Genomic DNA, 21,203 nt, shown 5'->3' on the forward strand with positions numbered 1-21,203 from the left:
ATGGAGCAAAATTTTTCATCTCACTCATTACTAGTTTGAGCATATTTTTTGCTTCATGTTGTCCTCGCTACATCCTAAGTTGAAAAAACACATCTTCACAGTAATATCTATAAATTATTAAACAAAGACTTCTAATAAATACTGCAAACAATCTCATTAATTCGAAAATTCAGAAAACCAATGAACAACAATATATATGATAGATAAATTGACAGAACATGACCAATCATAAGTATGTATGTATGTACATAGATATAAAGGTCTTGTATCTTGAGTCTGTCATCTATATATAGAATAACTATACATTGTCTCGAAATATAAAATGTATTTGAACTCAGCTTTGAAAGACTTGACAAGACAATGCTCCACACAGCCTTGCATCTTACGAACAAGTACAAGTTAATTTTATATTGGAGCCAGCGTAGAATTATTATGTATGTATGATAGATAAATTGACAGAAATTACAAAACACAATTACCTTTAAATAGGGCATAATAGGGGCACCTTTATGTTTATGCCCCACCTACGATAGTAGAGGTGCATTATGTTTTCTGGTCTGTGCCTCCGTTCATTCGTCCGTCTATTCGTCAGTTCATCAGTTCGTCCCGCTTCAGGTTAACGTTTGATGAAGTTGAAGTCCAATCAACTTAAAACTTAGTACACATGTTAACTATGATATGATCTTTCTAATTTTAATGCCAAATTAAAGTATTGACCCCAATTGCACGGTCCACTGAACATGTAAAATGATAGTGCAAGGGCTATCCGTGTACTATGGACACATTCTTGTTGTTCCTCATTTAAAGTTAAAATTGAGGCCTCTAACATTGAGCAAGAACTCGGGCATCACAGCAAGTTGAAGGCAGTCCCTCAAGCTCTTGTTTAAGTATATTTTCCTAAGACTTCAATGCGTCTTTTCGTAATTTTATTAGGGTGTTAATGCAATGACCGAAGCACTTTTTGTACTACAAATATGCGAAATATCAATGCTTTTACAACCCTTTAAATTGACAAAAGAAGGATTAAATTTTTATAATTAGTTATTTATGCTACAATCATGAAATGGCAAGTCATATCAAGCTTTGTTGTTGGTTTTCCTACGCATTATTGTGACATTCTCATGAGAAGCACATGCAGTCATGAAAGGTCATTTTTTTAGGTAAATGAAACATAATTTCATAATAAAACATACATGTATTGTAATTGAATATCAAATATTAGCATACAATGAAAACAAGTACACAAATTGTTACATGTGTATACTTAATTTAATACAGTAAAGTTATAATGTTCTCACAGCTCTATGAAAGAAGTTTTTATGAAAAGTTTTCTTTGTAGATGATATGGTTCCAACTGAAATAAAATTAATGGCTGACAAAAGGTCTGTTCCCTTGTACCTCAAATTACTTGAGTCAGGCTCTGAGAAAAAGAGAGACATACGTTTAGTAATAGTTGGGAAGAAAGGTGCAGGAAAGACCTCATTGATTAAAAGATTGTTCTCTGAAGAGAATACAAATGTTACTAGTACAAACGGAATAGAAATCCACACAATAAAATGCAAAGCAATGTCTGATGATGGCATATGGAATAAATTAGATGGTATGAAGTAGAAGCTTAAACACAAATGTTTCTCTTTTCTTAAGAAAGTATTTATAATATTTTCGATTTTTAGTTTTCATAACTTATTATTCAGCAATGTTATTTGGTTTATTAGGGTTTTATCTATCAATCTCTAGGTCTTACAAGATCCAATTCAAGGCTACATTTCAATTAATCCAGGTCAAGAATTTTCATAAATAGTTCATCCAGTCAGAAACTATCTGAAGAGATATTTTTGGCACAAGTTCGTATCTTGTACAATAAAAATGGTACCGTAAATTTAAACAGTTTCAGAAAAGATGAACAAAATAACCCAAAAAATTCATTGTTACATATTATTGTTACAACCACATTTGCATCCATATGCATGCGACACATGGTTTGACCCCAATCAAAATTTGAATTGTGCAATTGCTCATCATGTTCAGTTTCTTTATTCCCTTTAACCGATAACACCTGTCGATCATTTTTTTGTATCTTTGATATGATATCACACAGAAAAGAGGAATATCATTATGACACTATTTCATGTATTTTTTATATTTATCTATTTAAATTGCTTTTTTGTCAATAGCCTTCTTTACAGCTTATGTTGACGGATAATTAGGAGTTTTCAAGTGGTAAAAATGTTGATACTTCATGAAAATTGTTCGCCTTTTCTATTGTTTTTTTGTGGAAGTTTTGTACTACTGATATACTTTTAAATATGGTCTAAATCAATTTTGAAAGTTACAAATGAATACAGTTTATCATGTTTTTGTGGATTTGGTAGCTAATGCTGTTGAACATGTGAAGACATGGATATAAAATGTGTCATGATTGCTCATGAGACAGCTTTCCAACAAAGACAAAAAGATGAGGGTGTAAACAATTACAACTCACTGTTTGCCTTCAAAATTATTTGTAAACTACACCATCTCATGATGATTCTTCATACTTGCTTTTTTTGGGATTTATTTTGATGAATAGCTGAACTTTATTTAGCAACATATTAATAATAAGGTAAGTTTAGAGTATGCATCAAGTTTTGTGGTTTTCATCAAATCTGATATATCAATATAACAACCAAATTAAGAAACCCCCTTTTCAATTGTGATAAATGTTCATGTGTATTATTTGTAGAACTAGCTAAGGGTTGAAAACAAAAATTGATGGACAACATTTATTTTGTAACTGTTTATTGCTTATTTTAATATGGGATCTTACTTAGTATTTCTTAATATCATTATATTTTATATAATTTTTATAATGATAGGAACCAATGAAGAAACTGAAATTCATGCAAGACTCTTGAAACAATACAAAGGAACAATTGGAGCATCAATAGATGAAGGAACACACAAAGCTGTCAAGGAAAATACCCTCATAACCATTCTGTACAAGCGTATTGAGGAATCAAAAGAATTAGAGACAGTAACGCAGCAGCCTAAAAAAGGAAAACAGCAAGTAACTACTGAATCTCAAATTGAACCTTCAGTAACCTTGCAGCAACGAAATCAAGCATTAGAACAGGCAAAGATGGATATTGAAGCCATGCTTAAATCTAATGTTGATTTACATGACAAAGAGGAGTATGCCACATTAATGTTATGGGATTTTGCCGGAGATGAAGAGTTTTACCACACACATCAAACGTTTTTGTCCTCAGGTGCAATTTATCTTGTTGTAACAAAACTCAATGAAGCTGACGACAAAAATGCACAAGGTAACATTTTATAGAATAAGATAAAAGAGGGGCGAAAAATACCAGAGGGACAGTCTAATGATAGGTGATTAGAAATCAAAATAATTATAGTGGCATTCGTCTTTATCACAAATATTTTCAAATAGACTGTCCTTATGAAAATTAAAACGTAAGCTCCACCCAATCAGTTGAATTAGCACTGGTAATATCTTTATTTTTATTTTCCTCATATTTAGAAAGAGAAAAAAAAACCGAGACATTCAAAATACCTACAATCCCCTTCCCTTTAATGAATGTGACCTACTGAATTAGACTGTGTACCGGATTTGTTATCACATAAGCAATTCGACGGGTGCCACATGTGGAAAGGATCTGCTTCCCTTTCCAGAGCACCTGAGATCAACTCTAATTTTTGGTGGGGTTCGTGTTGTTTATTCTTGTAGTTTTCTATGTTGTCTTATGAGTAATTTTGTTTGTCTGTTTGTCGTTTTCATTTTTAGCCATGGCGTTGTCAGTTTATTTTCGATTGATTAGTTTGACTGTCCCTTTGGTATCTTTCATCCCTCTTTAATATTGATAACACAGGTGCATTATTTTGATGAAAAGAAGAAAAAAATGTATTAAAAAACAAGAAAACACAATGTTAGCATCTTTTCCCTGATATTCATCATATTTTATACAATATAAACAACCCTGATGAACAAAAATAAATAAGATCCAATGATGAATCAATATTTCTGGTATACAAAAAGAACTGTGTGCATTTTTTAGCAATACAAACAAAATTTAAGTATCTTTGTCCTTGAATTCAGAAAATTTTATGAAAAACAAACACTCCTTATGTGCAAAAAGTACTAGATTTAAAGGTCGATTTATGATTTCTATTAAAATAATTTAAGAAACAAAAGTTAAAGTAATTTTTCTTCTTACATTGTTAAAAGTTTACAAACAAACCTTTTCATCAGACCTTTGAAATAACAAATTACAAATTGTACTGCATTATTTTAGTTGAAAAGGACAGTATTGGTAACAACATTAAAGTATCTTTGTTTTCTAATTATCAATAAATTTTATGAAAAATGCTCAATCATGATGAACAAAGGTACAAAACCAATGGCGGTTCATAATTTATTTAGTATTCCTAAAGAAATGATTGGATTTTTATTCAAAACAAACAAGAGATGAAGTATATTTATCCTTATAGATAATTATATTATATCTCTTTCTAGTGATAACAAAACATTCCGAGCATAACATTATTCTATGTATTGTTTTTTTAAACATAGTTCTGACACACTCATACAAATGTAGATATTTTTGGAAGATCTGAATTTGTCTGCATCAAAATGTTCTATTGACTCAGAAAAATGCAGTTGCAATTCAGAGTTACAAAAGCGATGTCACGTAATCATGATTTATAACCTACAATTTTTGGATATACATGTAAGCAATCCTTAATAGGATATTTAGCATGTGATTCCAGTAGAACATTTACGACGCACGAAATTGGTTATGTTATTTTCATATCGGGATTCAGAAAGATTTAGTCAAATTTGTTTTGCATTAGACAATTACTAAAAGAATTAAGATATCTTCAGACAAATTGGGACTGTATTCAAAACTTGTTCTTCCATGAACATAATAAAGGAACAATGTACTTACTTTAGACATTTTACCTCTTAAATGACACGAACTCTTGTTTTTCTAAAAATAATTCTTTGACTATGATTTTAATAAAACAGTAATAAGTATGGTAAGTTTTATCAAAAGGTGAACAACTGAAATGTCACTTCCGGATAACTGTTATATCATGTTTTTTACTGTCAGTTTAGTATAATTTGATCAATTTAATAGATAATTGATTTTCATATCTCATTATAGATTTTAAAAATTTCGTCAATTAAACTCAAAACAAATATTTTTCTCTTTTACTGTGTATTTGAAAGAATTTTAACAGGTTTACCTATAGCTGAATCTATATATATTGATTTACCGTTCTATTGATCTTCAGTTAGTTTTTGTCTCAATATTCATCATACCATATCTTCGACCTTGTTTTCGTTTTTGTTACAGAGAATGTGTAGAGCATTTACAAGAGTGGTCTATATTCAAACCTAAAATATCACATGTAATTTAATATATTCTTAAAATTGCTTAAGTGATGCAATATACATATAATAAAATGTATAAGATGAATCTTTCTCCCTTAAAATAGAAAAAGTACATGTATTACATGTTCTAATAACACTGCAATGCTGGTTAAAATTTTATGTTTTTCGTTATTTCTTTGTATTGATACTTCTACAGATAATTTAACTACAATTAACTTGCAAACCTTCAGGAGACTTAAATATATGGTGATTTGAATCGTTATTCTTTTTTTTGTAGATTTATTCCAGTTATGGATTGACTCGATCCATTGCTACAGTAGACTGGAAGAGGACACGAGTAATTCTGCTGACAGCAAGACATCAGACGATCTTGATCCACCAGTTCTTATTGTTGGCACATGGAGAGATGCTGTGACCTCTGATATAGAAGAGGTATTGAAATTCTACAAATGTTACAAGCACACTTCTACTTGTTTTGTTTTAATTTTGAGACAGGCCTGTCATGTTTTACTAATAGTGTAGTGTAATCAGATCAATGGTTTGACAATATCAAATGCATTAACTTTATCTGTTTTAAGATTTGAAGTGTTTCCAGGAAAAGCAAATTCGTTATCACATTTTACAAATTTTGCAAAGGTTGTGTTCTTAAATTGATTTATTTAATATGATACAGTTATATGATTATCATATAGGTTTATATAGCTTTAGTATTTATTTCATATTTTCAAATATATTTTAATTGTAAAGACCAAACAAACAAACAAGCATATTTTATTGTAGATTGATCATGCATGCCGCGAAAGCATTTTCAAGCATACGGAGAATATGACAGAAGATGAACAAAGACATATAAGGCAAGAATACTTCATTTCCAACACAGAAGATGATCCCAATGTATTCCAGCAAATCCGAGAAGACATCCTTAACTTAGCCAGAAAAATGAAAACATGGAACAAAGAATATCCTTTAAAATTTATTCAACTGGAAAAACGACTTCAGGAGAAAAAGAAGGAGTTACCAATTATTTCCTTTCATGAAATTCAGCACATCTCTACTGATACACCTAATCCACTAAATGATGAGGAACTCAGATTGTTCCTGGAATTTCACCATGAGATCAGAGCTTTAGTTTATTTCAAAGATCTACCTTCTTATATTATTTTAGACACACAGTGGTTGTCTGATGCTTTTAGATGTATAGTCACAGCAAAGAAATTTACAGCTATTAGTATTAGAAATAGAACAAAATGGGATGAATTGTACAGTAGAGGCAAATTACATAACAAGGTTTTAGACGACATATTTAGCAAAAGCAAAAACCTTTTTTCCAAACACAAGGATCACATCCTGAACGTTATGGAGAAATTTGATATCATTATACGTCCAAATATATCAGGAACTGAAAGAGACGCTGGTGATGACAAACCTCTCTATTACATACCTTGTATGATTAAATCAGAACCCGAGTGTGATATATACGAAATTTTTAACGTGACAGAAAACACATGTACTAAGTCAAACTGGTTATGTTATATGTTTAGGTTTCTACCACCTCATTTAATGAATCATTTAATTGCATCACTTTGCAGGAAATATAAAGTAGCAGAAGTTGTCACAAAGGCACAAAAAAAACAAATTGCTCTTTTCAGAGGCTCAGCTGTCTTTGAGTTAGAGAAAACAACAAAATTAGCAAAATTACATATAATGAAATGTCCAAACTGGATTCAAATTCAGGTTTGGCAATTTGGGAAAGAACGTGAAGGAGGTCTGTACAAATACATTGATGACTTTGTGACAGAGGAAATTGGCAAGATAATAAACACAAGGTTTAAGATGTCTAATGTGAAATTTTGGAAAAGTTGGGAATGCGGCCTCACAAAACCAGAGTCTGTGACAGGATCAAATGATTTTAGTGAGGAGCAGATTCCAGAATATTACTGTGAAAAATGTACAAGCACCCATATATTCATTGATGATTGGCAAGATCTGAACAGTAGAAGACCATGCGTAAGTTGAAAATTAGTGCAGTACCTGATTACAATGTTTTGTCCTTAACCTAATTTGTGTTGTATATGTTCACCAGAACTAAAAAAATTCTCTAAATTGCCATCTGTATTCTCAAACCCTTTTGAGTACTAGATATTTTTGTTGCTTTTTTACATGATTGACTTCTAGATAAAAAGGGGAGACATACATTTTAGTCGAAGTGTTTTGGGTTCATGTGAATTTTTCAGTTACTATAACATGTATAAGAAAGAGCGTAATAAAATTTAGAAAAACTGGAAAATAGATAGTTATCAAAGGTACCAGGATTATAATTTAGTACGCCAGACGCAAGTTTCGTCTCCATAAGACTCATCAGTGACCCTCATATCAAAATATTCATCAAGCCAAACAAGTACAAAGTTGAAGAGCATTGAGGTTTAAAAATTTCAAACAGTTGTGCCAAATACGGCTAAGATAATGTATGCTTGGGATAAGAAAATCCTTAGTTTTAATAGTTTGAATAGACACAGAGGCTGCATCATTTGTCCAATATTTTTATTTGATTATCAAATTGCATGCTTAAGAGTTGCAAAAGATATCAAAGGGACGCATGAAATCATAAGACTGAAATAATCTAACAATGCACCGTAAAAAAAGAAAAAGACACAAAAGACAAACAGCAGCACACAAAACACAGCATAGAAACAAAAGACTGAGCAACATGAATCCCACCAAAAATTAATTGTAGCACAAATTTTATAGAAGTATGAATACATTTAATTTTTTTTTAAATTATTTCAGCTGCCAATTAGTTGTGAGATTAAACCAGGATCGAAGCAAAACAGAGATAGCATCAGTCATGCCACAACTACATCCTCTAAGGTAACCATCAATTGTTTATACTATTTGATATTTTTATTTCAAATATTTCAGATAGATATCACCATAAAATGTATACAACCACTGACTTACTTACACATTCCCAATGTAAAGACCGTGTTCACATTGACCTATACTTGGTGTTGTGTTACTGTAATTCACACGTAAACTATACACAATTACGTTCCTATTGATAAAACTTAGACCATGTTCACAACGAAAGCCATGTACAGAAAACATGTCTACAATTAATTAAATGTAATGTGCACTGGTTTCACATTAAATTTGTTCACATCTACACACCTTTTTTAATTGTCCGTTCATAAGATTTGTTCACACTTCTAAACTATATGTCAGTTAAATGTTCATTACGTAGAACTGAATTCAAATATTTCAGACAACTTTTCTAGCAGTAAGTGGACATTCATTTGACTTCAAGAGAGGGGGGAGCAATTTGAAAAAAAAAAATATTCTGGTCATACAGATGATTAAAAAACAATTATTCTAAATCCAGAGTTTCCGCATACATTATAGTGTTAAATATTTTAAAAAAATATTTGATTGCTAGCATCGAAAAAACCTGAATAAAAACGTTCGTGCGAAAAAAAATTTGAGTCGGACTAAGGCTGCTCCTTTATAAAAGCTGATTTGATAATTTGCAAGAGTTTAAAGATACTAAAGATGTCTTGATTACGCATTAGAAAAACGTAGGCTGCAGCTGCGTCCTTACAGGAAAAAAAGGTATTTTTCTCCAATGAGTATTTGGCAAAGAGAGGATGTAATGTTTTGTTTTGTATTTCTAAGTATATTTTAATGGATCTGATATACAAGACAAACAAAACAATTTACCTCACACTTTTAGTAGTAATGCATTGTTGAGTGAATCGTTGTTTGAGAAAAGACAAGTAGCAACTATTTCTCTGTACCTGCAGTCTATTAGGAAAAACCTTTTCAAATGAATGATGTATTCGGCAATGATGATGTTTGAGTCTTGATAAGGGGTTGATAAAGCTACATAAAGTGTTTTTATAACAAATAATCAAGTTTAGACAAATATTTCTGTGAAGATCTTTATTAACAATAGTTAAAAATATCAATTTTATTCAAAAATTGTTTCTTTTTTTAATATACATGGTAAAATTAATGTTCTAAATGCCTAGTTTTGTGTACACTTCATCTTCACAAGGCCTACATTGACTATCGACTGCATGTAGACAAACATGATTTAAACTACATGTAAACATTGAGTGTTATCAATGGAAACGTAATTGTGTTTAGTTTATGTGCGAGTTACACTAACACAACACCGAGTTCAGGTCAATGTGAACACGGCCTTAATGTTTACATGCAGTCGATAGTCAATGTAGGGCTAGTGTGAGTTAATTGTACGAGGTACAAGGTATTAAAAACATGAGTTTTACAGTGTCTTTATTAAGATTACATCCCAGCTCCTTTGTTCTAACAGGGGTGATCTGAGCAGGATCACCCCTACCAGATCAACCCAGTTAGGGTTTCTTTGTTATGCATGCTTTCCTTTGTTCTGTAACATTTTGGCGGGAATGCCAAATCTACTATAAAACTTATAATAAATTATACGGAAAAGACTATCAAAATTCACGTAGAAAAAATCCAGTGTATATGCTGGGATTCGACCTCAAGACGTTTAGCATATTAAGCCACGACACATTCCACTACACCAGGACGACTGGATACGAACTAACAGTAATTTAACATACTTAAAGGAAGCAAGATATTTTTATAAGTGGGGCGAGTTGGCAGACTTGTATTCAGTGGGGTTTAAACCTTTTTCGTTAATAAGTGAGTTGTCAGACTGATTGTTCAATTTGATTTTACACTTTTTCAAATTGGGGCAAGTCGGTAAACAAGAGTGGGGCATTTTTTTTTTTTAAAGTGGCGATATAGTGTGGGCCGATTGGCCAGTGGGGCGAGTTGACATTATTTGATTTCTACTCATCGTGTTAGGGGGTCATTAAGGGTATACATCATATAGTAATATATCATTATGTAAAGTATATTATAATGGTTGTGTGGTGTTCTAAACTAGATTTTATGAATTGTAAATGGTTTTTCGTCTAATCTAAAAAAGCTGGGATGTAAAAAAGTTATCCCATTCGGACTTGGTGTGTTAGTGTTAGATCACCCTCTGGCCTCCGGCCATCGGGGTCATCTTTCACTGACATACCGCGTTCTCGTGGGATAACTATAAAAGAAACGTTGTTTGAATAAAATTGGTATTTGATTATTAATCAAGATTTTACCGAAGTATTTGTCTACGGTAGATGTATTGCTTTATTATAAAAAAATTATCATTGCTGTACACATAATTAATTCCGAATCCACAGAAATATTTGCCATGGGTCTTTTCTTATTCAACAATGCACTCATAAATGCATTACTAAACAGTGTGCAGTAAATTGTATGGTTTTGCAAGTATCTTTGATCCGGTAAAATGCACTTAGAAATAATAAAACAATATCAATTTGCAATGTACGAACTTTTCTTTTTAAGTAAAAGTCGTAGTTGTTAAGAAGTATCTGCATGCAAAAACGAAAATATATTTCACCAAATCATCAACTCGCTGTATACACATATATCTTTTGGAATAATGTGTCTTAGCGAGTGTACGTGTATATATGCAAATTTTACTGCGTAAATAAAGACAACAGTAGTATACCGCTGTTCAAAACTCATAAATCCATGGACAAAAAACAAAATCGGGGTAACAAACTAAAAACCGAGGGAAACGCCTTAAATATAAGAGAACAACGACACAACACTAAAATGTAACACACACAGAAACGGACCAAACATCGGACAAAATCCCAAGAGAATAACAAATATAACATCAAAACCAAATACATGAATTTGGGATAGACAAGTACCGTGACACGTCTTATTGCAATAGAAATTACACACAAAAAGAAAACAAACGACGCAACGTTAATATGTAATCGAGATATCTTAATTATCTTTGAAGTACTGCAAAACACCAAATTTGCATTCATAAGGGAGATATAATTATAATTTTATGAAGGGAGGTGGGGGAATAGGATGAAAAATGTTGGCCTGCAGTATTTTTTTTTTGTTATATTCTCATTCCTGCCTTTCTATTTTTCATTCTATTCGGTCCTGCCTTTATTGATTAGTTTATCCTGATTATTTTTTACCTAAATTGTCAACCTGCCATTGTTTTGGCAGAGTTGATCATCCAAGCTTTTTTTACTCAAAACTCCTGTCTTGCCTTTTTTATAATTTAAAGCTCATCCCGCCCCCTTTTTCACAGCTCCTTTACAAATCAAATGGTAATTGCTAGAAAAGTGGAATTCGATTCTATGTTATAAATAACATATACTTTACATTTGTGAACAAATCTCGTGTACATGTAATTAAACGAAGTGTTAACATGTTTACTGTACATAAACTTTTGGGGTGATCACGGCCTTAGTGATCTGTAAATATGTAAAACACGGAGAAAAAAATCAAACATAGTTAAAAAGCCCTTTTGTGATAGCACATCAACCATGTTTTTTTAAAGGATTAATCTCATCAGACTAATTGCATTATAGTTGTGAGGGTTGATCAAAGTGCTATGGCCATTGATCTGGTAATATAGTTTTAAGAAGATTATTTTGTTACATCAAATGAAGTTTTGACCCACTTATATAATCAATTTCTTCAAAAGTTTAAATCTAAATTTATTCAGATAATTTTTGAATCGTATGTTTAAACATTGCTTAATTTGATGATTATCAAAAATTGTATCTAAATGTTTTAGTATTGTATGTTTCTTTTTAGGCAATTTTCTTTAAGCACTAATTGGGTCACATTGAACAGTTAGCGAAAGAGGGCCCCAAACAATGACTAGTGTATAACTATTAAAATGGGAAAACCAACGGTTAAATCTATACAAAAAACGAGAAACACTTATGAACCACATCAACAAACGCATCTACTGAACATCAGAATCCTGACTTAGGACAGGTGCAAACAAAATTGATGATGATATTTTATTTTGCCACAATTTTATACTCACCTGACCAAGTGAGCTTAAAAGTGGCAAAATAAAACAGCATCATTAATGTTGTTTGCACCCTACCTGTCCTGTCCCGAAGGTTGTCCGTCGTCGATTACTTTTACAAAGCTACAGTACTGTGCCAATTTTAATTAAACATGGCAAAAAACATCATTTGGGTATCTAGTTTTAAAAATGTGTTCGATGGCCGCCATGTCTAAAAAAAAACATAAGCATTAACGTAGATTGTGGCTTAGATTTATGAAACCAAAGCATTTAGAGCAAATCTGATGGGGTTGACCCCTTAAGGAGCCATTGCCCTTTATAGTAAATTTTTAACTATTTTTTGTAAATTTTTGTAGTTTTTTGCAAAATTTTTCTTCTCTGAAACTACTAAGACAAATTTAACCAAACTGGTCCATAACCATAATTAGGGTATCTGGTTTAAAAACAAATGTGTTCGGTGACCTCGCCCGTAAACCAAGATGACCGACATGGCAAAAAAAGAGCATAAGGTAATTGCAGATTTTGGCTCATATCTCTGGGACTAAATAATTTTAGTAAATTTGACGACAAATAAAATCATTTGTTAGGTCAAGATCTATATGCTTTGAAATTATCAGGCCTATCAGGTAACCTGGTGTTGAGTTGCTGCCCCTGAATTGGTAATTTTAAGAAAATTTTGCGGCTTCGGTTATCACCTTGAATATTATTATAGATTGAATTAAACTGTTAACAGCAATAATGTGCAGCAAAGTAAGACCTACAAAAAAGTCAAATAATCAAAGAAGAAGTCATTGCCCTTAGTAGTCAATTTTTAACAGTTTTCTTAAATTTTGTAAATTTATGTGAAGGAGTAGGTTCAGTTAGGCCCGTTTTTGGCCACAAGATATAGCAGTTAAACAAAAATTGTTTAAATGTATACTTTTGGTTATTAATTGGAAAGTAAAATACGTCTGCTTCATAAATATGGGCTATTTTTATATTTAATACAATGCACATATATCGGGTACTAGCATCATAAAGTCATGCTAAATTACTGAAATCTTCACAATTTTAGCATTTTAGTTTAATTTTATACAGTTTCCGTCTTAAGTGAAAGTGGCCGTATTCGTGTTCATTGTTAATATTGAAATGTAAGTTGTATTTTATGATATAACATAAAATATATAAAGGTTGTGGATGAACATGGATGCCGTCACTTTCATTTTTGACAAAAACTATCTGAAAAGTGACATTTTTCGGCATATTTGATAGATTTTTCATATTTAAGCTAGAATCGGAGTGTTTTTAATGAGTAAATCAGTTAAAATCTTTCGCACAAACTTATTGAATCAACTGAAATAGACACTTAAGTGTTTAAAAAGTGTTTAAAATCTTTCGTCAGATGAACTTGAAAATTGAAGCCAAAATCGGTCCTTACCGACCGACTCCCTTTTTACATAATATTTCCCACTGTAACTACTGGGCCAAGTTCATTATAGATAGAGATAATTGTAAGCAGCAAGAATGTTCAGTCAAGTAAGATCTACAAACACATCACTATCGCTAAACACAATTTTGTCATAAATCCATCTGTGTCCTTTTTTTTATTTTGCACATAAACAAAGATGAGCGACACAGGTTCTTTAGAGCCAATAGTTTAAGTTTACTTAATCTTTTTTAAATGTTTTTTGAATACAAATGTTAATTTTATAATAGAACCATTTTGCTTGTTTAAAAATGTTCACTCTTTTAATTTTCAATGTTGTTTGCTTGTCATAAATAAAGACAACAGTAGTATACCGATGTTCAAACTCATAAATGCATGGTAAAAAAAAACAAAATCGGGGTAACAAACTAAAACTGAGGGAAACGCATTAAATATAAGAGAACAACGACACAACACTACAATGTAACACACACAGAAACGGACCAAGCAACAGACAAAATCCCACGAGAATAACAAATATAACATCAAAACCAAATACATGAATTTGGGATAGACAAGTACCGTGACACGTCTTATCGCAATAGAATTTACACTCAAAAATAAGAGAAAACAAACGACGCAACGTTAAAATGTTACACATATAGAAACGAACTATAATATAACAATGGCCATATTCCTGACTTGGTACAGGACATTTTTAAAGAAAACAATGGCGGGTTGAACCTGGTTTTGTGGCATGCAAAACCTCCCCTTTTATAGCCATGTGAAATATAACATTCAGACGACAACTCAACACTACAGGACTACAATATAAATAAATTGGAGAATGCAATTGACAAAGAACTTGTTCAAAAAGTTCATATCATTTGTCGACAGAAAGATCACTATCATCATGATCATCTTCCAATTCAACATTATGAAATGGGGTTTGAAGTAAGTCTGGAAAAAAGACATCTTCATTATTTTTTGAAACACCTGTACTTTATTTTGATATGATTTTCCTATTTTATATTATTTGTTTGTATTTAGCTTATGAAAACCCTTAAGCTTGAATAGCTGTGGCTGCGAATTCGAACTTCAAACGTGGCAGGTTCCTTCGACACTGATATAAAAGTTAATTAGGATTGCCAATTTTCATGCTGAAGGTCATATATCTTCCGGGTTCTTCTGCATCCTCTAACAATAAATCGTGTTCTATTGAGAATGACTGATTATAATGTATCAACCATGTTCTAGTTTTTGTGATATCAATGGTTATATAGTACCTAACCCGTCAATCAGTCAGTTCCTACGTCGGTATTTGCGTTTGTTTCCAGATTCAAATACTTTATGTCATGAAATTATTGTCGATTTTAATAAGACGAAGATCTCAGATGATAATATGAGACAGGTATTATCTGTTAATTTGTCAATTATTTTTTAATTCGAACATATTTTAATTTTTAAAATGAAACCGAAATTCCAAAACGTTTCTGCAGTTGGTTTTGATGTTAAGGATTTCAGATGGGACATCATTGTAGTCATAATGTTGTTTTCAATGTAACCAATCAAAAATGCTATCATCAGGTAACGTTGATTTTTTTAATTAAAATTGTTATTGTGCTCATTCCTGTATATTGATATACTAATAAATATATATTTACTCTGTCTTAAAGTCTCATGACAAACGAGACTGGAAGAAAGACTGGGATTTCTGGGCAAATTCGGGTAAATAAAAAAGTTACAAAATAAGAAAGTTGACAATTTTAAGTTTATTAGTAGATTGAAATTGATTTATTTGTTTTTAATTGATTTTTCTACTGTAATTTGGGACTTCATCCCTATTTTACATTTTAAGGTCACCACATCCATGCTGTCATTAATTTAAGTCGACCATGAACTCCAAAACTCCTGCAAAAAGGGGGGTTCCAGATGTTAAATCAAATTAGAAATACTGGATTACAATTTAATTTGTATAAATGATTAGAGGAAGATTCCTATTGTACTATTATATGCTTGGTTACTATCTATATATAGGCATGAGGGCAACCTTGACTAAACCACCTCAATAGTTTCATGTTCAGGAGGTCTAGGGTTCATTCCCCAGCCTGGTCAAATCAAATACTTTTAAATTGTATCAGCTGCTTTTCCGCTAAGCACTTGGCTTTATAAATAAGAACTAATGTTTCTGGGTATACAGATGAAATGTCTTTATGTTGACTGTTATCATGCGAACTAGCACGTTAGCATATCTAGCTCATAGTACGTATCGGTCTAGCACAAAACATGATAAGTATTTATTTTACATTAACATATTCTTGTCCTGAATATGCATATCAACCTGGCTAAGAAGCTATCTATCATGATCATTATGCATCATTAAAGTTACTAATAAATAGATGTTTTGACACAATCTTGTTGCCAAAAAATATACCGGAAAAGGATTATTTCTGAAAGACGAAAACACAAAGGACATTAAAAGCTTTCGCCATTTGTATGGTAGATGGAAGGGTGTCGGTGTAGGTAAGCTTGCTCTCTTAAGGTTATTTTATTTTTGAATTGCAGCTGTTTTTCCGTATCAACGCTAGTAATAGAGACATTTCAAATATCCATGATGAGTCAACAGCAGCAGCCAGTTTGACAGGGGTACGTTATATCACACATCTAGCTGTGTTCTCATAATTATTTTTATGTTTATTACTATATTGTTTAGATGAGTCAATAGCAGCAGCCGGTTTGACAGGGGTATGTTATATCACACATCTAGCTTTGTTCTCATAATTAGTTTTATGTTTATTACTATATTGTTTTGATGAGTCAATAGCAGCAGCCAGTTTGACAGGGGTATGTTATATCACACATCTAGCTTTGTTCTCATAATTAGTTTTATGTTTATTACTATATTGTTTTGATGAGTCAATAGCAGCAGCCAGTTTGACAGGGGTATGTTATATCACACATCTAGCTTTGTTCTCATAATTAGTTTTATGTTTATTACTATATTGTTTTGATGAGTCAACAGCAGCAGCCAGTTTGACAGGGGTATGTTACATCACACATCTAGCTTTGTTCTCATAATTAGTTTTATGTTTATTACTATATTGTTTTGATGAGTCAACAGCAGCAGCCAGTTTGACAGGGGTATGTTACATCACACATCTAGCTTTGTTCTCATAATTAGTTTCATGTTTATTACTATATTGTTTCGATGAGTCAATAGCAGCAGCCAGTTTGACAGGGGTATGTTACATCACACATCTAGCTTTGTTCTCATAATTAGTTTCATGTTTATTACTATATTGTTTTGATGAGTCAATAGCAGCAGCCAGTTTGACAGGGGTACGTTATATCACATATCTAGCTGTGTTCTCGGTCGCTTGTAAATAGTTTCATGTTTATTACTATATTGTTTGGGTTGCTGTGGTTGCATTACTTAACTTATTTGACCACCTTTTTAAATCGACAATCGATTCACCAAACAAATCAATTTAGCCTTACATATGTCTTATTTTGGCATTTTACATATTTTATATCATAATTCTCTACCTAAATCTGTATTTCAGTTCACAAAAGAGGAAATCAACTTTTCAAAGATGGGAATGATAGCGCTGAATATTCTTGCTGATGTTTTATATGATCTATTGAAACCAGATAAACCACATCTACGTCCAAGGTGTGATTGTGATATAACATATTTGTACAGTGAGCACAGGAATCTCAATAAACACATTCCTAGTAATTCATGGGGTGGTCAATGGCAAAGAATTCAGACTACACACATAGCTATTGGAGATGATATTGAGCGCATTAGACTGACAAGAAACGAATTACAACATTCTAGAATATTTCATCTTGATGATAAACGTTTTAATGAATTACGTAATATACTAAGCGATCTTTTAAAACGGTTTGATCAACATAACAAACCAACAAGGCTGTATACAGACCATTTAAATGAGATTTTGGCTAAAACTATTTCTGCAGAGGAAGTGAAATCTATTAAAAATGAAATATTAGGTAAATATGCGTTAAACAGTTGGATTTCAGACCATTTTTTCAATTCCTATCTTTTTATGCACAAAGTTCATTAAGATTTTAGGACTTGTTTGTCCTAAAATATGAGTGTATGCAGACTAGTTTATATATAGATTTTCTATGTCCATGCATAAAGATTATATATTTTATATATATTATACCGTTGGTCCACCCGTTTGAATTGTTTTACACCAGTTATTTTAGGGCCATACATAGCTTGCTGTTCGATATGACCTCAGGCTCCGTGGTGAAGGCCGTACTGTGACTTATTATTATTAACTTTTTACACATTTTGACTTGGATAGAGAGAATGGAGAGTTGGCACTCATATCACATCTTATTATTTCTATATAAAAACGTAATAAAACCGCCTGTTGACTATGACCATAACTATGGTTACATTGTCTTTTAATCACTAAAGTTTCTTTACATATTTGTCGAAATTGTTATATCTATAAAACTGATTTTTGTTAGTAGAATTTTAAAAATAATTTATTTGATCTGAGCAGTGATGGGTTTTATTTTATTTCAGGAATGGCTATTGAAGTTGAAATTGAACATCAAATCAATGTTTCAACACAATAGAGAAATAAGCTCATCTTCATATTTTGTACAACAAACAGTTATGTATGCATCTTACGAACAATACATATACTACTACAGCAACAGATTTACAGAAGACCATTGATCCTTTATGTATAGATTCGATCATCCTTAATAGAGATGTTATGCTGCTGATTAAAGTAGAGTTACAGAAAATAATTGGCAAGATAAAAAAAGAGTGGACCAAAACAGTAGAACCAATCCCCCTTACTAGAGTTGTTAAGCTGATTGAAGCAGAGTTACAGAAAATAATAAACAATATTAAAAAAGAGTGGACCAAGGCGGAATGATTTGACTAAAGTTAAAAAATGGACCAATATTGGACTGTTTCAGTATTATGTTTTCAATGTTATCACATGCATGCAGCACATATTGTAATATTTATATTGCTAATACCATATTAATTATATAAATAGAATGAATACTTGTTTACGTATATATTTATGTGTAATAATGATATCCAGAAAAAAGAATTCAGTACAGTGAGAAGATCAGACAAAACAAGAAAACAATTATGAATATTTTTTCTTTCTTTTCGATGAAAAAGATATACATGAATTATTCTAATGATTTTGTCCTTTTAGGGAATTTAGTGCAGATGATAGAATTTGTTAGTTGTGTTAAATATATTCATAATGTTTCCATATTTTGCACGACTTAATGATTCCTAGTTTTTTTTATCTGTTGTAAAACAACTGTCTTTTGACTTTTAAATTTCTTTATGTTTCTGGTGATTGGGTTTCTGTTTAATTACTGTATAACAACCATCTTGGTTGATTCATAAAAGGAAATTTAAAAAGTGCAATAGGGTATTATATTTAATCTTAATTTTCCAGGTTTTGTTTGAAATATTTGACAGTTTGTATTTTGTCCACTTGTCCACGGTATGTCGTGTGCATTGGGTGGACATCTGTGGTCCACGCCCACCGACCGGTCCACGGTATAGCGTGGAATCCACGCCAACTGCTGTCCACGGGAGATCGGGTGGGCGGGGGTCGATCCATGAACGTTATATAACGGTACATTGGTTGCCATATGTTTATTGATTTGTAAATGTATTGATATGCACTTGTTACACTTTGTATATGATGGAGTAGTTTATCTGATAATAAAACATTGTGAAATTTTTGCATTGTTTTGTACGCGAATAAATAAGCCTTAGCCTAATGTTTTGTTTAGAGATCAGTTTGTATTGATTTGACACCAATGAGTAAGCTTAAATTGAAATTATGTGAATTTGCCATTTTAAAATTGTTGTCGTAAATACTGATTGCCGTGTAGATACAATAAACCAAGATGACACCTGATTAATTTCAATAGAATAACATGTGCTCTTAGAAGGCGGTTATTGCCACGTGCTTATAAGCCATCAGCTGTTCACAATATTCGTTTAATCTTAAAAATATGCTCCATTTGTCACTTACAACTGATTCAACCCGAACATAAAAAGTCATGGAAAAACCTTGTTAATTCCCGAAATTAAATATTGCTTATTATATAAACATTATGCCGTGAAATTTCTTTTTTTCGACCTCATTTCGTTATTTTCAGAAGGACAAATAAAAATACTATGAACTTTAAAGAATACAAAAATGAAAGAAAAGATCACTGACTGACGCTTATATATATGTACCAGTGTAAAAATCAAATTCTTGTTAAAACATCCGTTGTCAATATTCTTCACTATTTTTTCTCATGTAATTGACAGGTAATAAATCACACAAGATATTAGCGTTGTTTGTATATGCAGTCATTGAGCTGTGTGTGATTCGATCATCAGATATAGTTTCAAGTTTTTCAAGTTTTTATTAAATCAGGAAAATCAATACAAGTATAATGATGTCTTCCCCCACATTAACATGATATTACATCACATAAATAAATATATATTATGTATGACAAAATATCAAATCAAGGTTAAATGAATAAAATTACAAAGATTCAAAGCATAATTGTATGTAATGGCATATATTTTTTTTGTCATCAATATTTTGTGGGTTAAGTAAACTAATAATGGTTTCCATAACCTTTTCAGGGCACAGATCTTGTGAATTAAAATTTAGTTTATTAAATAGTTGTTTTCTATAATTTTCAAATTTTTTGCAATAAATAAGGAAATGTTTTTCATCTTCTATTTGATCGCAGTTAGAGCATATTCTGTTTCTCTCTTAATTTTTGGTCTGAAATATCTACCCTTTTCAATCAAAAGAGGGTGGGAACTAATTCTTAATTTTGTAAGATTTCTTGTTATATTAGGAGAACATTTATAAGATAGATAATTTTGCAATTTAAAGGGGCACTAGCTACGATATATATAAAAAAATAAAGTATGATTTCTTTTAGATCAATCATTAATCAAATTGGAATAATGAAATAATAATTTGCTTTTAGCAATCAATTTCCTTTAATTTTGTTGAAATAAGCGATGAAACATAATTTTTGACTGATTCACTTGCAAGTGAAAACGTCATCATCTTTCTAACCGGTATTCATGTGAACTTCAAGTTAACCCCTAGCTAGAGATTGACAACGCATGCATTGTACGTGTACTGGTTATTTAAAGAAAAAGAATGTCAACAATGAAAGTGAAACTACGGTAAATCATTTGATTACTAATTCGATGCACATAAAATCATTCTTATATGGTTAAAAACAATGAGAAACATCTATTTTTAATCTATAAAATAAAACCAAACAGACCTATAAAAATGCAATTGCACGTGTTGGTTTAATCTATTCGTATCTTTATTTTTGTTTACATCGCTTATATGGTCATCTGAGGTCAAATCGATAGTTAATTAGGTGGCGTCTGGACTAAAATACACACGAAACGAACCTATATATTATCTACCCCATGCTCT

The 21,203-nt window shown here is 31.5% G+C and overlaps 1 protein-coding gene across 1 annotated transcript in view; it reads left to right on the top strand.

Moving 5' to 3' along the window:
- The window catches only part of LOC139497236 (uncharacterized), a 63,605-nt gene extending 45,107 nt beyond the window's left edge, over positions 1 to 18,498 (top strand). Inside the window, exons 5-12 of the mRNA XM_071285365.1 lie at positions 1,340 to 1,600; positions 2,856 to 3,305; positions 5,673 to 5,827; positions 6,176 to 7,402; positions 8,183 to 8,263; positions 16,270 to 16,350; positions 17,268 to 17,721; positions 18,272 to 18,498. Of these exons, the coding sequence (XP_071141466.1) occupies positions 1,340 to 1,600; positions 2,856 to 3,305; positions 5,673 to 5,827; positions 6,176 to 7,402; positions 8,183 to 8,263; positions 16,270 to 16,350; positions 17,268 to 17,721; positions 18,272 to 18,324 (2,762 nt within the window). The 3' untranslated portion in view covers positions 18,325 to 18,498. The remainder of the gene's footprint in view (positions 1 to 1,339; positions 1,601 to 2,855; positions 3,306 to 5,672; positions 5,828 to 6,175; positions 7,403 to 8,182; positions 8,264 to 16,269; positions 16,351 to 17,267; positions 17,722 to 18,271) is intronic.
- Positions 18,499 to 21,203: the final 2,705 nt, after the last annotated feature.

The sequence above is a fragment of the Mytilus edulis genome, chromosome 12, assembly GCF_963676685.1.
Source record: "Mytilus edulis chromosome 12, xbMytEdul2.2, whole genome shotgun sequence".
Lineage (NCBI taxonomy): Eukaryota > Metazoa > Mollusca > Bivalvia > Mytilida > Mytilidae > Mytilus > Mytilus edulis.